Here is a 17,624-nt window from a genome sequence, read left to right as displayed (position 1 = left end):
GCATGGGATACAGCACTGAGTGCAACAATGGGTATAACACTGTCTATATTACTGAGAGCAGAATGGGATACAGCTCTGAGTACAACAATGGGTGTAAAACTGTCTATAACTGAGAGCAGAATGGGATTCAGCACTGAGTCCAACAATGGGTATAACACTGTCTATATTACTGAGAGCAGAATGGGATACAGCTCTGAGTACAACAATGGGTGTAAAACTGTCTATTACTGAAAGCAGAATGGGATTCAGCACTGAGTACAACAAGGGGTATAACACTGTCTATATTACTGAGAGCAGAATGGGATACAGCACTGAGTGCAACAAAGGGTATAACACGGTCTATATTACTGAGAGCAGCATGGGATACAGCTCTGAATACAACAATGGGTATCACACTATCTATATTACTGAGAGCAGAATGGGATACAGTACTGAGGACAAAAATGGGTATAACACTGTATATATTACTGAGAGCAGAATGGGATACAGCACTGAGTGCAACAATGGGGATAACACTGTCTATATTACTGAGAGCAGAATGGGATACAGCACTGAGTACAACAATGGGTATAACACTGTCTATATTAGTGAGAGCAGAATGGGATACAGCACTGGGTACAATAATGGGTATAACACTGTCTATATTACTGAGAGCAGAATGGGATACAGCTCTGAGTACAACAATGGGTATAACACTGTCTATATTACTGAGAGCTGAATGGGATACAGCTCTGAGTACAACAATGGGTATAACACTGTCTATATTACTGAGAGCAGAATGGGATACAGCACTGAGTACAACAATGGGTATAATACTGTCTATATTAGTGAGAGCAGAATGGGATAGAGCACTGGGTACAACAATGGGTATAACACTGTCTATATTACTGAGAGCAGAATGGGATACAGCTCTGAGTACAACAATGGGTATAACACTGTCTACATTACTGAGAGCAGAATGGGATACAGCACTGAGTACAACAATGGGTATAACACTGTCTATATTGCTGAGAGCAGAATGGGATACAGCTCTGAGTACAACAATGGGTATAACACTGTCTATCTTGCTGAGAGCAGAATGGGAAACAGCACTGAGTATTACAATGGGTATAACACTCTAGATTACTGAGAGCAGAATGTTATACAGCACGGAGTACAACAATCGGTATAACACTGCCCATATTACCAAGTGCTGAATGGGACACAGCACTGAGTACAACAATGGGTATAACACTGTCTATATTACCAAGAGCAGAATGGGACACAGCACTGAGGACACCAATGGGTATAACACTGTCTATATTACTGAGAGCAGAATGGGACACAGCACTGAGTACAACAATGGGTAGAACACTGACTATATTACTGAGAGAAGAATGGGATACAGCACTGAGAACAACAATGGGTATAACACTGTCTATATTACTGAGAGCAGAATGGGATACAGCTCTGAGTACAACAATGGGTGTAAAACTGTCTATTACTGAGAGCAGAATGGGATACAGCACTGAGTACAACAATGGGTATAACACTGTCTATATTACTGAGAGCAGAATGGGATACAGCACTGGGTACAACAATGGGTATAACACTGTCTATATTACTGAGAGCAGAATGGGATACAGCTCTGAGTACAACAATGGGTATAACACTGTCTATATTACTGAGAGCAGAATGGGATACAGCACTGAGTACAACAATGGGTATAACACTGTCTATATTACTGAGAGCAGAATGGGATACAGCTCTGAGTACAACAATGCGTATAACACTGTCTACAATACTGAGAGCAGAATGGGATACAGCACTGAGTACAACAATGGGTAAAACACTGTCTATATTACTGAGAGCAGAATGGGATACAGCTCTGAGTACAACAATGGGTAAAACACTGTCTATATTGCTGAGAGCAGAATGGGATACAGCTCTGAGTACAACAATGGGTATAACACTGTCTATATTGCTGAGAGCAGAATGGGATACAGCACTGAGTATTACAATGGGTATAACACTCTACATTACTGAGAGCAGAATGTTATACAGCACGGAGTACAACAATCGGTATAATACTGCCCATATTACCAAGGGCAGAATGGGATACAGCTCTGAGTACAACAATGGGTCTAACACTGTCTATATTACTGAGAGCGGAATGGGATACAGCACTGAGTACAACAATGGGTATAACACTGTCTATATTACTGAGAGCAGAATGCGATACAGCACTGAATACAACAATGAGTATAACACTGCTTATATTACTGAAAAAAGAATGGGATAAAGCTCTGAGTACAACAATGGGGATAACACTGTCTATATTACTGAGAGCAGAATGGGATACAGCTCTGAGTACAACAATGGGTATAACACTGTCTACATTACTGAGAGCAGATTGGGATACAGCACGGAGTACAACAATGGGTATAACACTGTCTATATGACTGAGAGCAGAATGGGATACTGCACTGAGTAGAACAATGGGAATAACACAGCCTATATTACTGAGAGCAGAATGGGATACAGCTCTGAGTACAACAATGGGTATAACACTGTCTATATTACTGAGACCAGAATGGGATACAGCACTGTGTACAACAATGGGTATAACACTGCCCATATTACTTTTTTTTTAAAAAAAATTTTATTAAGGTTTTTTAACAACACAATTTTTTCCCCTTACAAACAATAACCCTCCCCCCCTCCCCGTCACAAAATATCGCAAATTCTCCCTGAGCAAGATATATACAAGGCAAGATGGTATATTTACATAGCTTTACACACTGACTCTTGGCCGCGCGTACCGTTTCCCCCCACCCTCCATGCTATCTCCCGCTCGTCCATCCCCTCAGACAGTCTCTCGTTCCCCCCCCCCCCCGCCCCCCCCCCCCCCCCCCCCCCAGGGTTGCTGCTGCTGCTGCTGGTCGACCTCCTTCTAACGCTCCGCGAGATAATCTAGGAACGGTTGCCACCGCCTGTAAAACCCCTGTGCAGACCCTCTCAAAGCCAACTTAATTCTCACCAATTTTATGAACCCCGCCATGTCATTAATCCAGACCTCCAGGCTAGGGGGCTTCGCCTCCTTCCACAATAGCAAGACCCTTCACCGGGCTACTAGGGACGCAAAGGCCAGAATTCCGGCCTCTTTCACCTCCTGCACTCCTGGCTCATCCACGACTCCAAATATTGCTAGCCCCCAGCTTGGCTTGACCCGGACTTTCACCACCTGGGATATTACTCTCGCCACTCCTCTCCAGAACCCCTCCAATGCCGGGCATGACCAAAACATATGGACATGGTTCGCCGGGCTCCCTGAACATCTTTCACATCTATCCTCTACCCCAAGGAACCTACTCAGCCTCGCCCTCGTCAAATGCGCTCTGTGAACCACCTTAAATTGTATCAGACTGAGCCTGGCACACGAGGAGGAGGTATTAACCCTACCCAGGGCGCCGGCCCATAGCCCTTCCTCAATCTCCTCCCCCAGCTCCTCCTCCCATTTACCTTTCAGTTCTTCTACTAGCGCTTCCCCCTCTTCTTTCATCTCTTGGTATATTTCCGATACCTTGCCCTCTGTAGCGCACAAAGACTCCATGAGACGAATATAGTGAAGTCGATGAGGCTTTATTAAGCGAGTCTGTTCCCCAGCAGCCCGATAGTAAACAGGCATGCGGGGGAAGACACCGGCTTCTTATACTTCGCCTTCAGGGCGGAGCTTGAGGTCAACGGCCAACCAGGACCCGGGATCTGTCAGCCAATGACATTAGGGCTTCCAGTCCCACATGACCCCCAATACATACTACCACATTCACCCCTTGTCAAAATTGAACCCGGCGGGGTGATGCTTCGTATGGTGGTAAGGGTTTACAGGGCTGGTCCTGGGAGGATAGAACAGTTACATGGTAGTACAATATTGGACAGTTTCGTCCTGTTACAACTATTTACAGAGGGTAAAGGAAAAACAAAATGTTCATTGAACAGTCCATCTTTGTTTTACATCGACGCCACGAGTCGGTCGGGCGGTCTGGTCGTCCGTGTCGATCGCCTCGGCCCCGGCGGTGGTGGTGGTGCTTGTACCAGTGTTGTCGCCTCCGGGAGCCGCACGGTTTCAGCTGTCGGTGCAAAGGGGAGGGGAACTGATCCTCCTGGGAAGGGGGCGGTCGCGGGGTGCGGCGGTGGCAGGAAGGGGGGCGGTTGGGTTGATGGTGCCGGGGGGGTGTGCGTGGTGCCGGCGGGCGCCAGATCCCGCAGGGAGATCGTGTCCTGTCGGCCGTCGGGGTACTCCACGTAGGCGTACTGGGGGTTTGCGTGGAGGAGGTGAACCCTTTCGACCAACGGGTCCGCCTTATGTGCCCGCACATGCTTTCGGAGCAGGATGGGTCCTGGGGCCGCCAGCCAGGTCGGCAGCGACGTTCCAGAGGAGGACCTCCTAGGGAAGACAAGGAGACGCTCGTGCGGCGTTTGATTAGTGCTTGTACATAATAACGACCGGATGGAATGGAGAGCGTCCGGGAGGACCTCCTGCTACCGTGAAACTGGGAGATCCCTGGACCGTAGGGCCAGTAGGACGGCCTTCCAGACCGTGCCGTTCTCCCTTTCTACTTGCCCGTTCCCCCGGGGGTTGTAGCTGGTCGTCCTGCTTGAGGCTATGCCCTTGCTGAGCAGGAACTGGCGCAGCTCGTCACTCATGAAAGAGGACCCCCTGTCGCTGTGGACGTATGCGGGGTAACCGAATAGCGTGAAGATGCTGTTCAGGGCTTTAATGACTGTGGCCGCGGTCATGTCGGAGCAGGGAATGGCAAAAGGGAAGCGGGAGTATTCGTCCACTACATTAAGGAAATATGCGTTGCGGTCGGTGGAGGGGAGGGGCCATTTGAAATCGAGACTGAGGCGTTCAAAGGGGCGGGAAGCCTTAATCAGGTGCGCTCCATCTGGCCTGAAAAAATGCGGCTTGCATTCCGCGCAGATGTGGCAGTCCCTTGTGACTGTACGGACCTCTTCTAAAGAGTATGGGAGATTGCGGGACTTGATGAAGTGGTAAAAGCGAGTGACCCCCGGGTGGCAGAGGTCCTCGTGGAGGGTTTGGAGGCGGTTAATTTGTGCGTTGGCACATGTGCCGCGGGATAGGGCATCGGACGGCTCGTTCAGCTTTCCGGGCCGGTACAAGATCTCATAGTTAAAGGTGGAGAGCTCGATCCTCCACCTTAAGATCTTGTCATTTTTAATCTTGCCCCGCTGTGCATTATCGAACATGAAGGCTACCGACCGTTGGTCAGTGAGGAGAGTGAATCTCCTGCCGGCCAGGTAATGCCTCCAATGTCGCACAGCTTCCACTATGGCTTGGGCTTCCTTTTCCACTGAGTGGCGGATTTCTGAGGCGTGGAGGGTTCGGGAGAAGAAGGCCACGGGTCTGCCCGCTTGGTTAAGGGTAGCCGCTAGAGCTACGTCGGAGGCGTCGCTCTCGACCTGGAAGGGGAGGGACTCGTCGATGGCGCGCATCGTGGCCTTTGCGATGTCCGCTTTGATGCGGCTGAAGGCCTGGCAAGCCTCTGTCGACAGAGGGAAGGTCGTGGTCTGTATTAGGGGGCGGGCCTTGTCTGCGTACTGGGGGACCCACTGGGCGTAGTACGAAAAGAACCCCAGGCAGCGTTTCAGGGCTTTTGGGCAGTGCGGGAGGGGAAATTCCATGAGTGCGCGCATACGTTCGGGGTCGGGGCCTATTATCCCATTGCGCACTATGTAGCCCAGAATGGCTAGCCGATCGGTGCTAAAAACGCACTTGTCCTCGTTGTACGTGAGGTTCAAGGCTTTGGCGGTCTGGAGGAATTTTTGGAGGTTGGCGTCGTGGTCCTGCTGATCGTGGCCGCAGATGGTTACATTGTCGAGGTACGGGAACGTGGCCCGTAACCCATGTTGATCAACCATTCGGTCCATCTCCCATTGGAAGACCGAGACCCCGTTTGTGACGCCAAAAGGGTCCCGTAGGAAATGGTATAATCGCCCGTCTGCCTCGAAGGCTGTGTACTTGCGGTCACTTGGGCGGATGGGGAGCTGATGGTAGGCGGACTTGAGGTCCACGGTGGAGAAGACTTTATACTGGGCAATCCGATTGACCATGTCGGATATGCGGGGGAGAGGGTACGCGTCTAGTTGTGTGTACCTGTTGATGGTCTGGCTATAGTCAATGACCATCCTTTGTTTCTCCCCTGCCTTCACTACTACCACCTGCGCTCTCCAGGGACTATTGCTGGCCTGGATTATGCCCACCTTTAGTAGCCGCTGGACTTCGGACCGAATGAAGGTCCGGTCCTGGGCGCTGTACCGTCTGCTCCTAGTGGCGACGGGTTTGCAATCCGGGGTGAGGTTCGCAAACAAGGACGGGGGTTGCACCTTGAGGGTAGCGAAGCCGCAGATAGTGAGTGGGGGTATGGGGCCGCCAAATTTAAACGTAAGGCTCTGTAGGTTACATTGGAAATCTAAGCCCAGCAAGGTGGGGGCACAGAGTTGGGGAAGGACGTTAAGTTTGTAGTTTTTGAATTCCCTCCCCTGTACCGTTAGGGTAACTATGCAGAATCCCTGGATCTGTACGGAGTGGGATCCTGCAGCTAGGCAAATCTTTTGTGCGCTGGGGTAGGTAGTTAAGGAACAGCGTCTTACCGTGTCGGGGTGTATAAAACTTTCCGTGCTCCCGGAGTCGACTGGGCATGGCGTCTCGTGGCCGTTAATTAGGACCGTTGTCGTCGTCGTCTGGAGAGTCCGGGGCCGAGCCTGATCGAGCATAACCGAAGCGAGCCGTGGTTGTAGTAGTGGGGTGGGGTCCGTTGTTGCCGTCCAAGATGGCGTCGGGGATGGACAAAATGGCTGCCCCCATACATCGCACGTGGCTTAGGGGTCACAAGATGGTGTCGGGGTGGACAAAATGGCCGCCCCCATGCGTCGTACAGGTCGGGGGCAGTCCAAGATGGCGGCGCCCTCCTCCCCTCGTGGTGTTCGGGACCGAAAATGGCGGCGTCTGCGGGTCGCACATGGTGTGCTGGGGGGTCTGGGGAGCGCTAGGACCACGTGGAGTTCCTTCACTGCGAGCGCCAGGGCCACGGGCGCTAGGACCGCGCGGAGTTCCTTCACTGCGATCGCCAGGGCCGCGGGCGCTAGGACCGCGCGGAGCTCCCTCACTGCGAGCGCCAGGGCCGCGGGCGCTAGGACCGCGCGGAGCTCCCTCACTGCGAGCGCCAGGGCCGCGGGCGCTAGGACCGCGCGGAGCTCCCTCGCCGGGGACAGCGGGGGTTGGGGCCCAAGCCGGCGCCGCCGGCGGGTCAGGCGCGGGGCCTTGAGCGCAAGGAGCGCGAGGAGCTCCCTCACCGGGGACAGCGGCGGTCGGGGCCCAGGTAGGCGGCGCCGGCGGGACAGGCGTGGGGCTGCGAGCGCAAGGAGCGCGAGGAGCTCCCTCACCGGGGACAGCGGCGGTCGGGGCCCAGGTAGGCGGCGCCGGCGGGTCAGGCGTGGGGCGCGGGAGGGGGGTGAGGGTGGCGTTCGGGACGCGAAAGACCCCTTCCTCTCCGTGGAGAGTGTTGGCCGGCACCCAAATCGGGAGCGACGGCGGCGGGTCGTACATGGACTGTGGGGAGGGGGGTTGGGGAGCGTAGGCGGCGTGCAGGGCTCCCAGTTCTCCCGGGACCGCGGTGGTCGGGACCCAGAGCGGCTGCGCCTGTGGGTCGCACATGGCGTGCTGGGGGGGTTGGGAGGCATAGACTGCTTGCAGGGCTCCCTGTGGCCCCGGAACGGCGGCGACCTCGCGGGATCGGCACACCACCGCATAGTGGCCCTTTTTCCCGCAGCTTTTGCAGATGGCTGCGCGGGCCGGGCAGCGCTGTCGGGGGTGCTTCACCTGGCCGCAGAAATAACAGCGGGCGCCCCCGGTGCGACTCGGCGTTTGGACTGCGCAAGCCTGTAGGGTGTGCGGGGGGGGGGGGGGGGTTTGCCGCGACGGGTACGTACGGGGCCCAATGGCCTGCCGCGCGGTCGGGGCCGCAGGCGCGGGTAGCGCGGCGTAGAACTTGTCCATCGATTCTCCGGGAGCTTGCCGTCTCGTCGCGAGCTGGTAGCGAGCGTAGATTTGGTTAACAGGGCGGACATAGAGACTTCTCAGTGCTGCGAACGCCGTCTGGAAATCGTCGGTGTCTTCAATGAGGGTGACAATCTCTGTGCTCACCCTCGAGTGCAGGACCTGCAGTTTTTGTTCGTCTGAGACCCGGCCGGTGGTCGGTATGAGGTAGGCCTCGAAGCAAGTCTGCCAGTGTTTGAAGGCTGCTGCCACATTCACTGCGTGGGGGCTGATCCTCAGGCATTCTGGAATGATCCTGAGCTCCATAGTCCTTTTTAGGCACGTTTAATAAATTGTAGCGCACAAAGACTCCATGAGACGAATATAGTGAAGTCGATGAGGCTTTATTAAGCGTGTCTGTTCCCCAGCAGCCCGATAGTAAACAGGCATGCGGGGAAAGACACCGGCTTCTGATACTTCGCCTTCAGGGCGGAGCTTGAGGTCAACGGCCAACCAGGACCCGGGATCTGTCAGCCAATGACATTAGGGCTTCCAGTCCCACATGACCCCCAATACATACTACCACACCCTCCCCGACCCATACCCCCGAGATCACCCTATCTTGAACTTCTTGTGCCGGGAGCAACGGAAATTCCCTCACCTGTCGCCTCACAAAAGCCCTCACCTACATATATCTAAATGCATTTCCCGGGGGTAACTCAAATTTCTCCTCCAGTGCCCCTAGACTCGCAAATGTCCCGTCAATGAACAGGTCCCCCATTCTTCTTATCCCCGCCCGATGCCAGCCTTGGAACCCCCCGTCCATCTTCCCCGGGACAAACCGGTGGTTACCCCTGATCGGGGACCAGACCGATGCTCCCATTGCACCCCTGTGTCTTCTCCACTGGCCCCAGATCTTTAGTGTTGCCGCCACCACTGGGCTTGTGGTGTATTTTGTCGGCGAGAGCGGCAGCGGTGCCGTTACCAACGCCCCCAGGCTCGTTCCTTTACTGGACGCCATCTCCATCCTCTTCCATGCCGCCCCCTCTTCCTCCATAACCCACTTACGGATCATCACCACATTTGCTGCCCAGTAGTAACTCTCTAGGTTTGGCAAAGCAAACCCTCCTCGGTTCCTGCTGCGTTCCAAGAACCCTCTCCTAACCATCGGGGTCTTATTTGCCCACACATACCCCATAATACTCCTACCTACTCTCTTGACTGCCCATATTACTGAGAGCAGAATGGGATATAGCACTGATTACAACAATGGGTATAACACTGTCTATATTACTGAGAGAAGAATGGGATACAGCACTGAGTACAACAATGGGTATAACACTGTCTATATTGCTGAGAGCAGAATGGGACACAGCACTGAGTACAACAATGGGTATAACACTGTCTAGATTACTGAGAGCAGAATGGGATACAGCACTGAGTACAACAATGGGTATAACACTGTCTATATTACTGAGAGCAGAATGGAACACAGCACTGAGTACAAAAATGGGTATATCACTGTCTATATTGCCGCGAGCAGAATGGGACACAGCACTGAGTATAACAATGGGTATAACACTGTCTATATTACTGAGAGCAGAATGGGATACAGCACTGAGTACAACAATGGGTAGAACACTGTATATATTACTGAGAGAAGAATGGGATACAGCACGGAGTACAACAATAGGTATAACACTGCCCATATTACCAAGAGCAGACTGGGACACAGCACTGAGTGCAACAATGGGTATAACGCTGTCTATATTGCTGAGAGCAGAATGGAATACAGCTCTGAGTACAACAATGGGTATAACACTGTCTATATTGCTGAGAGCAGAATGGGATACAGCACTGAGTATTACAATGGGTATAACACTCTAGATTACTGAGAGCAGAATGTTATACAGCACGGAGTACAACAATCGGTATAACACTGCCCATATTACCAAGAGCAGAATGGGACACAGCACTGAGTACAACAATGGGTATAACGCTGTCTATATTACTGAGAGCAGAATGGGATACAGCTCTGAGTACAACAATGGGGATAACACTGTCTATATTACTGAGAGCAGAATGGGATACAGCATTGAGTGCAACAATGGGGATAACACTGTCTATATTACTGAGAGCAGAATGGGATACAGCTCTGAGTACAACAATGGGTATATCACTGTCTATATTGCCACGAGCAGAATGGGACACAGCACTGAGTATAACAATGGGTATAACACTGTCTATATTACTGAGAGCAGAATGGGATACAGCACTGAGTACAACAATGGGTAGAACACTGTATATATTACTGAGAGAAGAATGGGATACAGCACGGAGTACAATAGGTATAACACTGCCCATATTACGAAGAGCAGAATGGGACACAGCACTGAGTACAACAATGGGTACAACACTGTCTATATTACTGAGAGCAGAATGGGACACAGCACTGAGTACAAAAATGGGTATAATAATGTCAATATTACTCAGAGCAGAATGGGATACTCACTGAGTACAACAATGGGTATAACACTGCCCATATTACCAAGAGCAGAATGGGACACAGCACTGAGTACAACAAAGGGTATAACACTGTCTATATTACTGAGAGCAGAATGGGATACAACACTGATTACAACAATGGGTATAATAATGTCAATATTACTGAGAGCAAAATGGGATACAGCACTGAGTACAACAATGGGTATAATAATGTCAATATTACTCAGAGCAGAATGGGATACAGAACTGAGTACAACAATGGGTATAACACTGCCCATATTACCAAGAGCAGAATGGGATACAGCACTGAGTACAATAAAGGGTATAACGCTGTCTAAATTACCGAGAGCAGAATGGGATACAGCACTGAGTACAACAATGGGTAGAACACTGTCTATATTATTGAGAGCAGAATGGGATACAGTACTGAGTACAACAATGGGTATAACACTGTCTAGATTACTGAGAGCAGAATGGGATACAGCACTGAGTACAACAATGGGTATAACACTGTCTATATTACTGAGAGCACAATGGGACACAGCACTGAGTACAAAAATGGGTATAACACTGCCCATATTACTGAGAGCAGAATGGGATACAGCTCTGAGTCAATGTGGAAAACTGTGAGGTTATGCACTTTGGTAGGAGGATTCTAGGCATCGACTATTTTTTAAATGGGGGAATGATTCGGAAAACAGAAGCACAAAGGGACTTGGAGTCCTTGTTCACGATTCTCTTCAGGTTAATCTGCAGGTTCAGTCGGCAGTTAAGAAGGCAAATGCAATGTTAGCATTCATGTCAAGAGGGCTAGAATACAAGACCAGGGATGTACATCTGAGGCTGTATAAGGCTCTGGTCAGACCCCATTTGGAGTATTGTGAGCAGCTTTGGACCCCATACCTAAGGAAGGATGTGCTGGCCTTGGAAAGGGTCCAGAGGAGGTTCACAAGAATGATCCTCGAATGAAGAACTTGTCGTATGAGGAACGGTTGAGGACTCTGGGTCTGTACTCGTTGGAGGTTAGAAGAATGAAAGGGAATCTTATTGAATCGTACAAGATACTGCGAGGCCTGGATAGTGTGGACTTGGAGAGAATGTTTCCACTAGTAGGCAAAACTAGAACCAGAGAACACCATCTCAGATTAAAGGGACGATCTTTTTAAACAGAGATGAGGAGGAATTTCTTCAGCCAGAGGGTGGTGAATCTGTGGAACTCCTTGCCGCCGAAGGCTGTGGATGCCAATTCACTGAGTGTCTATAATGCAGAGATAAATAGGTTCTTGATTAATAAGGGGATCAGGGATTATGGGGAGAAGGCAGGCAAATGTGGATGGGAAAAATATCAGCCATGATTGAATAGCGGAGCAGACCCGATGGGCCTAATTCTGCTCCTATGTCTTATGGTCTTATGGAGTACAATAATGGGTATAACACTGTCTATATTACCAGTTGTGTGGATTGGCCATGATAAATTGCCCTTCGTGTCCAAAATTGCCCTTAGTGTTGGATGGGGTTGCTGGGTTAAGGGATAGGGTGGAGGTGTTGACCTTGGGTAGGGTGCTCTTTCCAAGAGCCGGTGCAGACTCGATGATCCGAATGGCCTCCTTCTGCACTGTAAATTCTATGAAACCAAGAGCAGAATGGGATACTCAGTGAGTACAACAATGGGTATGACACTGTCTATATTACTGAGAACGGAATGGAATACAGCACTGAGTACAACAATGGGTATAACACTGTCGATATTACTGAGAGCAGAATGGGATACAGCACTGAGTACAACAATAGGTATAACACTGTCTCTATTACTGAGAGCAGAATGGGATACTCACTGAGTACAACAATGGGTAGAACACTGCCTACATTACTGAGAGCATAATGGGATACAGCTCTGAGTACAACAATGGGTACAACACTGCCTATATTACTGAAAGCAGAATGGGATACTGCACTGAGTACAACAATGGGGAAAACACTGTCTATATTACTGAGAGCAGAATGGGATACAGCACTGAGTACAACAATGGGTGTAACACTGTCTATATTACTGAGAGCAGAATGGGATACAGCTCTGAGTATAACAATGGGTATAACACTGTCAATATTACTGAGAGCAGAATGGGATACAGCTCTGAGTACAACAATGGGTATTACACTATCTTTATTAATGAGAGCAGAATGGGATACTCACTAAGTACAACAATGGGTATAACACTGTCTATATTACTGAAAGCAGAATGGGATACAGCACTGAGTACAACAATGGGTATAACACTGTCTATATCACTGAGATGTGGAGATGCCGGCGTTGGACTGGGGTGAGCACAGTAAGAAGTCTCACAACACGAGGGGCGAAATTCTCCGGAAACGGGGCGATGTCTGCCGACTGGCGCCCAAAACGGGGAAAATCAGACGGGCATCGCGCCGCCCCAAAGATGCGGAATGCTCCAGCATCTTTGGGGGCCGAGCCCCAATCCTTAGGGGCTAGGCTCGCCCCGGACGAATTTCCGCCCCGCCAGCTGGCGGAAAAGGCCTTTGGTGCCCCGCCAGCTGGCGCGGAAATGACATCTCCAGGCGGCGCATGCGCGGGAGCGTTAGCGGCCGCTGACAGCTTCCCATGCATGTGCAGTGGAGGGAGTCTCTTCTGCCTCCACCATGGCAACCGGCAGGGGCGGGATTCACACCAGCCCCCGGCGATTCTCCGACCCGGCGGGGTGTCGGAGAATTTCGCCCCAGGTTAAAGTCCAACAGGTTTGTTTCGATGTCACTAGCTTTCGGAGCGCTGCTCCTTCCTCACCTGAGGAAGGAGCAGCGCTCCGAAAGCTAGTGACATCGAAACAAACCTCTTGGACTTTAGCCTGGTGTTGTAAGACTTCTTACTATATTACTGAGAGTAGAATGCGATACAGTACCCGGTGAAAGACTTTATACAGTACTGTGACACTAACTCTGTGGGGTTCATTCCTGATTCTCAGTATAGGAGCAGCACGGAGACACAGAGGTTGTCACTGCTATTTCACAGCGCTAGGGACTCGGGTTCAATTCCAACCTCGGGTGGCTGGCTGTGTGGTGTTTGTATGTTGCCCCCGTGTCTGCTTGGGTTTCCTCTGGGTACTCTGATTTCCCCACACAGTCCAAAGATGTGCAGCTTAGGTGGATTGGATATGCTACATAGCTCCGATAAGGGATTGCAAGATGAGGTGTTGGGCTTGCTTTAGGGTGCACTTTCAGAGTGTTGATGCAGACTCAATGGGCCAAATAGCCCCATTCTGCACTATAGGGAATCTATGATTTGCTGCATTATGGTCTGATGGGGTCCTGGGTGTCTGGATATGTGTATTGAGGTTTTATGTAGCCACTAATGAATTAATCTCATTCTTTTCATTTTCTTAAGAATCATGTCAACTGAAACCTGATGCTGGTCCCTGTTTTGGTCATGAAGCAAGGTTCTATTACAACCACACCTTGATGAACTGTGAGAAGTTTAATTATGGCGGTTGCCTTGGGAACAGGAACAACTTTAACACCGAGCGGAATTGTTTGCAGACCTGCAGGACTGTTGGTGAGATAACAAACTTTAACAGCAAGTCTTCACCCTTTTTTCTACACTGATTGTACATTCCTGTGTTTATACACTGAGTGTCCATCCCTGTGTTTATACACTGAGTGTCCATCCCTGTGTTTATACACTGAGTGTCCATCCCTGTGTTTATACACCGAGTGTCCATCCCTGTGTTTATACACCGAGTGTCCATCCCTGTGTTTATACACTGAGTGTCCATCCCTGTGTTTATACACCGAGTGTCCATCCCTGTGTTTATACACCGAGTGTCCATCCCTGTGTTTATACACCGAGTGTCCATCCCTGTGTTTATACACCGAGTGTCCATCCATGTGTTTATACATTGAGTGTCCATCCCTGTGCTTATACACTGAGTGTCCATCCCTGTGTTTATACACTGAGTGTCCACCCCTGTGTTTATACACCGAGTGTCCATCCCTGTGTTTATACACCGAGTGTCCATCCCTGTGTTTATACACCGAGTGTCCATCCCTGTGTTTATACACTGAGTGTCCATCCCTGTGTTTATACACCGAGTGTCCATCCCTGTGTTTATACACCGAGTGTCCATCCCTGTGTTTATACACCGAGTGTCCATCCCTGTGTTTATACACCGAGTGTCCATCCATGTGTTTATACATTGAGTGTCCATCCCTGTGTTTATACACTGAGTGTCCATCCCTGTGTTTATACACTGAGTGTCCACCCCTGTGTTTATACACCGAGTGTCCATCCCTGTGTTTATACACTGAGTGTCCACCCCTGTGTTTATACACCGAGTGTCCATCCCTGTGTTTATACACTGAGTGTCCACCCCTGTGTTTATACACCGAGTGTCCATCCCTGTGTTTATACACTGAGTGTCCACCCCTGTGTTTCTTCAGTATTTACAAATGAGAGGGGCCCTATTGTTGGAGAGGACAGTCTGAAACAGACTGGTAAGTTCGAGGAAATACTTGTTAGGAAGGAAGATGTGTTGGGCATTTTGAAAAACTTGAATTTGACAAGTCTCCCGGGCCTGATGGGATATATCCAAGGATTCTATGAGAAGCAAGAGATGAAATTGCAGAGCCGTTGGCAATGATCTTTTCGTCCTAACTGTCAACAGGGGTGGTACCAGGGGATTGGAGAATGGCGAATGTCGTGCCCCTGTTCAAAAAAGGAAATGGGGATAACCCTGGGAATTACAGGCCAGTTAGTCTTACTTCAGTGGTAGGCAAAGTAATGGAAAGGGTACTGAGGGATAGGATTTCTGAGCATCTGGAAAGACACTGCTTGATTAGGGATAGTCAGCACGGATTTGTGAGGGGCAGGTCTTGCCTTACAAGTCTTATTGAATTCTTTGAGGAGGTGACCAAGCATGTGGATGAAGGTAAAGCAGTGGATGTAGTGTACATGGATTTTAGTAAGGCATTTGAAAAGGTTCCCCATGGTAGGCTTCTGCAGAAAGTAAGGAGGAATGGGATAGTGGGAAATTTGGCTAGTTGGATAACGAACTGGCTAACCGATAAAAGTCAGAGAGTGGTAGTAGATGGCAAATATTCAGCCTGGATCCCAGTTACCAGTGGCATACCGCAGGGATCAGTTCTGGGTCCTCTGCTGTTTGTGATTTTCATTAATGACTTGGATGAGGGAGTTGAAGGGTGGGTGAGTAAATTTTGCAGACGATACGAAGATTGGTGGAGTTGTGTCAGTGAGGAGGGCTGTTGTCGGCTGCAAAGAGCCATAGATAGGATGCAGAGCTGGGCTGAGAAGTGGCAGATGGGGTTTAACCCTGAAAAGTGTGAGGTTGTTCATTTTGGAAGTACAAATATGAATGCGGAATACAGGGTTAACGGGCAGGTTCTTGGCAATGTGGAGGAGCAGAGAGATCTTCGGGTCTATGTTCATAGATTTTTGAAAGCTGCCACTCAAGAGGATAGAGCTCTGAAGAAGGCCTTTGGTGTGCTAGCGTTCATTAACAGAGGAATTGAATTTCAGAGCCGTGAGGTGATGATGCAGCTGTACAAAACCTTGGTAAGGCCACATTTGGAGTACTGTGTGCAGTTCTGGTCGCCTCATTTTAGGAAGGATGTGGAAGCTTTGGAAAAGGTGCAAAGGAGATTTACCAGGATGGAATGGAGAGTAGGTCTTACGAGGAAAGGTTGAGGGTGCTAGGCCTCTTCTCATTAGAACGGAGAAGGATGAGGGGCGACTTGATAGAGGTTGATAAGATGATTAGGGGAATAGATAGAGTAGACAGTCAGAGACTTTTTCCCCGGGTGGAACAAACCATTACAAGGGGACTTAAATTTAAGGTGAATGGTGGAAGATCTAGGGGGGATGTCAGCGGTAGGTTCTTTACCCAGTGAGTAGTGGGGGCATGGAATGCACTGCCTGTGGAAGTAGTTGAGTCGGAAACATGAGGGACCTTCAAGCAGCTATTGGATAGGCACATGGATTACGGTAGAATGATATAGTGTAGATTAATTTGTTCTTAAGGGAAGCACGGTAGCATTGTGGATAGCACAATTGCATCACAGCTCCAGGGTCCCAGGTTCGATTCCGGCTTGGGTCACTGTCTGTGCGGAGTCTGCACATCCTCCCCGTGTGTGCGTGGGTTTCCTCCGGGTGCTCCGGTTTCCTCCCACAGTCCAAAGATGTGCAGGTTAGGTGGATTGGCCATGATAAATTGCCCTTAGTGTCCAAAATTGCCCATAGTGTTGAGTGGGGCTACTGGGTTATGGGGATTGGGTGGAGGTGTTGACCTTGGGTAGGGTGATCTTTTCGGTGCAGACTCGATGGGCCGAATGGCCTCCTTCTGCACTGTAAATTCTATGATAATCTATGATAAATCTAGGACAAAGGTTCGGCACAACATCGTGGGCTGAAGGGCCTGTTCTGTGCTGTATTTTTCTATGTTCTATGTTCTAAGGTGATTTGCGAGGTGGTGGAAGACATTTGGTGCATGTCTCTCCATTTTGAGTGATCGTCCAAAAGGAGCAGAAACAGGGCCTGGTGAAATCGGCATGCAAGTGCACCCAGGGGTATTGCGGCCACTCCCAAGGCTGACGGTGGGAGCTTCTGGTGTTCTTAACAAGCTGCACATTCTGCATCATTCGCTCGATATCACTGTCGAGCCCAGGTCACCACACGTAACACTTTGCGATTCAGGTCAGCACGGTAGTATAAGTGGCTTCACAGCATCAGGGTCCCACGTTCGATTCCCTGCTGGGTCACTGTCTGTGTGGAGTCTGCACGTTCTCCCCGTGTCTGCGTGGGCTTCCTCCGGGTGCTCTGGTTTCCTCCCACGATCCAAAGATGTGCAGGTTAGGTGGATTGGCCATGATAAATTGCCCTTTGTGTCCAAAAAGGTTGGGAGGGGTTATTGGGTTACGGGGATAGAGTGGAAGTGAGGGCTTAAGTGGGTCGGTGCAGACTCGATGGGCCAAATTGCCTCCTTCTGCACTGTATGTTCTATGTATGTTCTATGTTCTTGCAACTTCATCTTGGAAACACCCTGTGTCCGCTATGCAA

At 50.1% G+C, this 17,624-nt stretch overlaps 1 protein-coding gene across 1 annotated transcript in view; it reads left to right on the top strand.

Annotated features, from left to right (window-relative positions):
• Positions 1–17,624, top strand: part of LOC140398998 (protein AMBP-like) — a 322,967-nt gene that overhangs the window by 279,203 nt on the left and 26,140 nt on the right. The window contains exon 8 of the mRNA XM_072488038.1: positions 13,941–14,108. Coding sequence (XP_072344139.1) covers positions 13,941–14,108 — 168 coding nt within the window. The remainder of the gene's footprint in view (positions 1–13,940; positions 14,109–17,624) is intronic.

This window comes from Scyliorhinus torazame, chromosome 22 (assembly GCF_047496885.1).
Source record: "Scyliorhinus torazame isolate Kashiwa2021f chromosome 22, sScyTor2.1, whole genome shotgun sequence".
NCBI classification, from domain to species: Eukaryota; Metazoa; Chordata; class Chondrichthyes; order Carcharhiniformes; family Scyliorhinidae; genus Scyliorhinus; species Scyliorhinus torazame.
The sequence above is the reverse complement of the archived record's forward strand: the minus strand, read 5'-3'. Positions and strand labels throughout refer to the sequence as shown.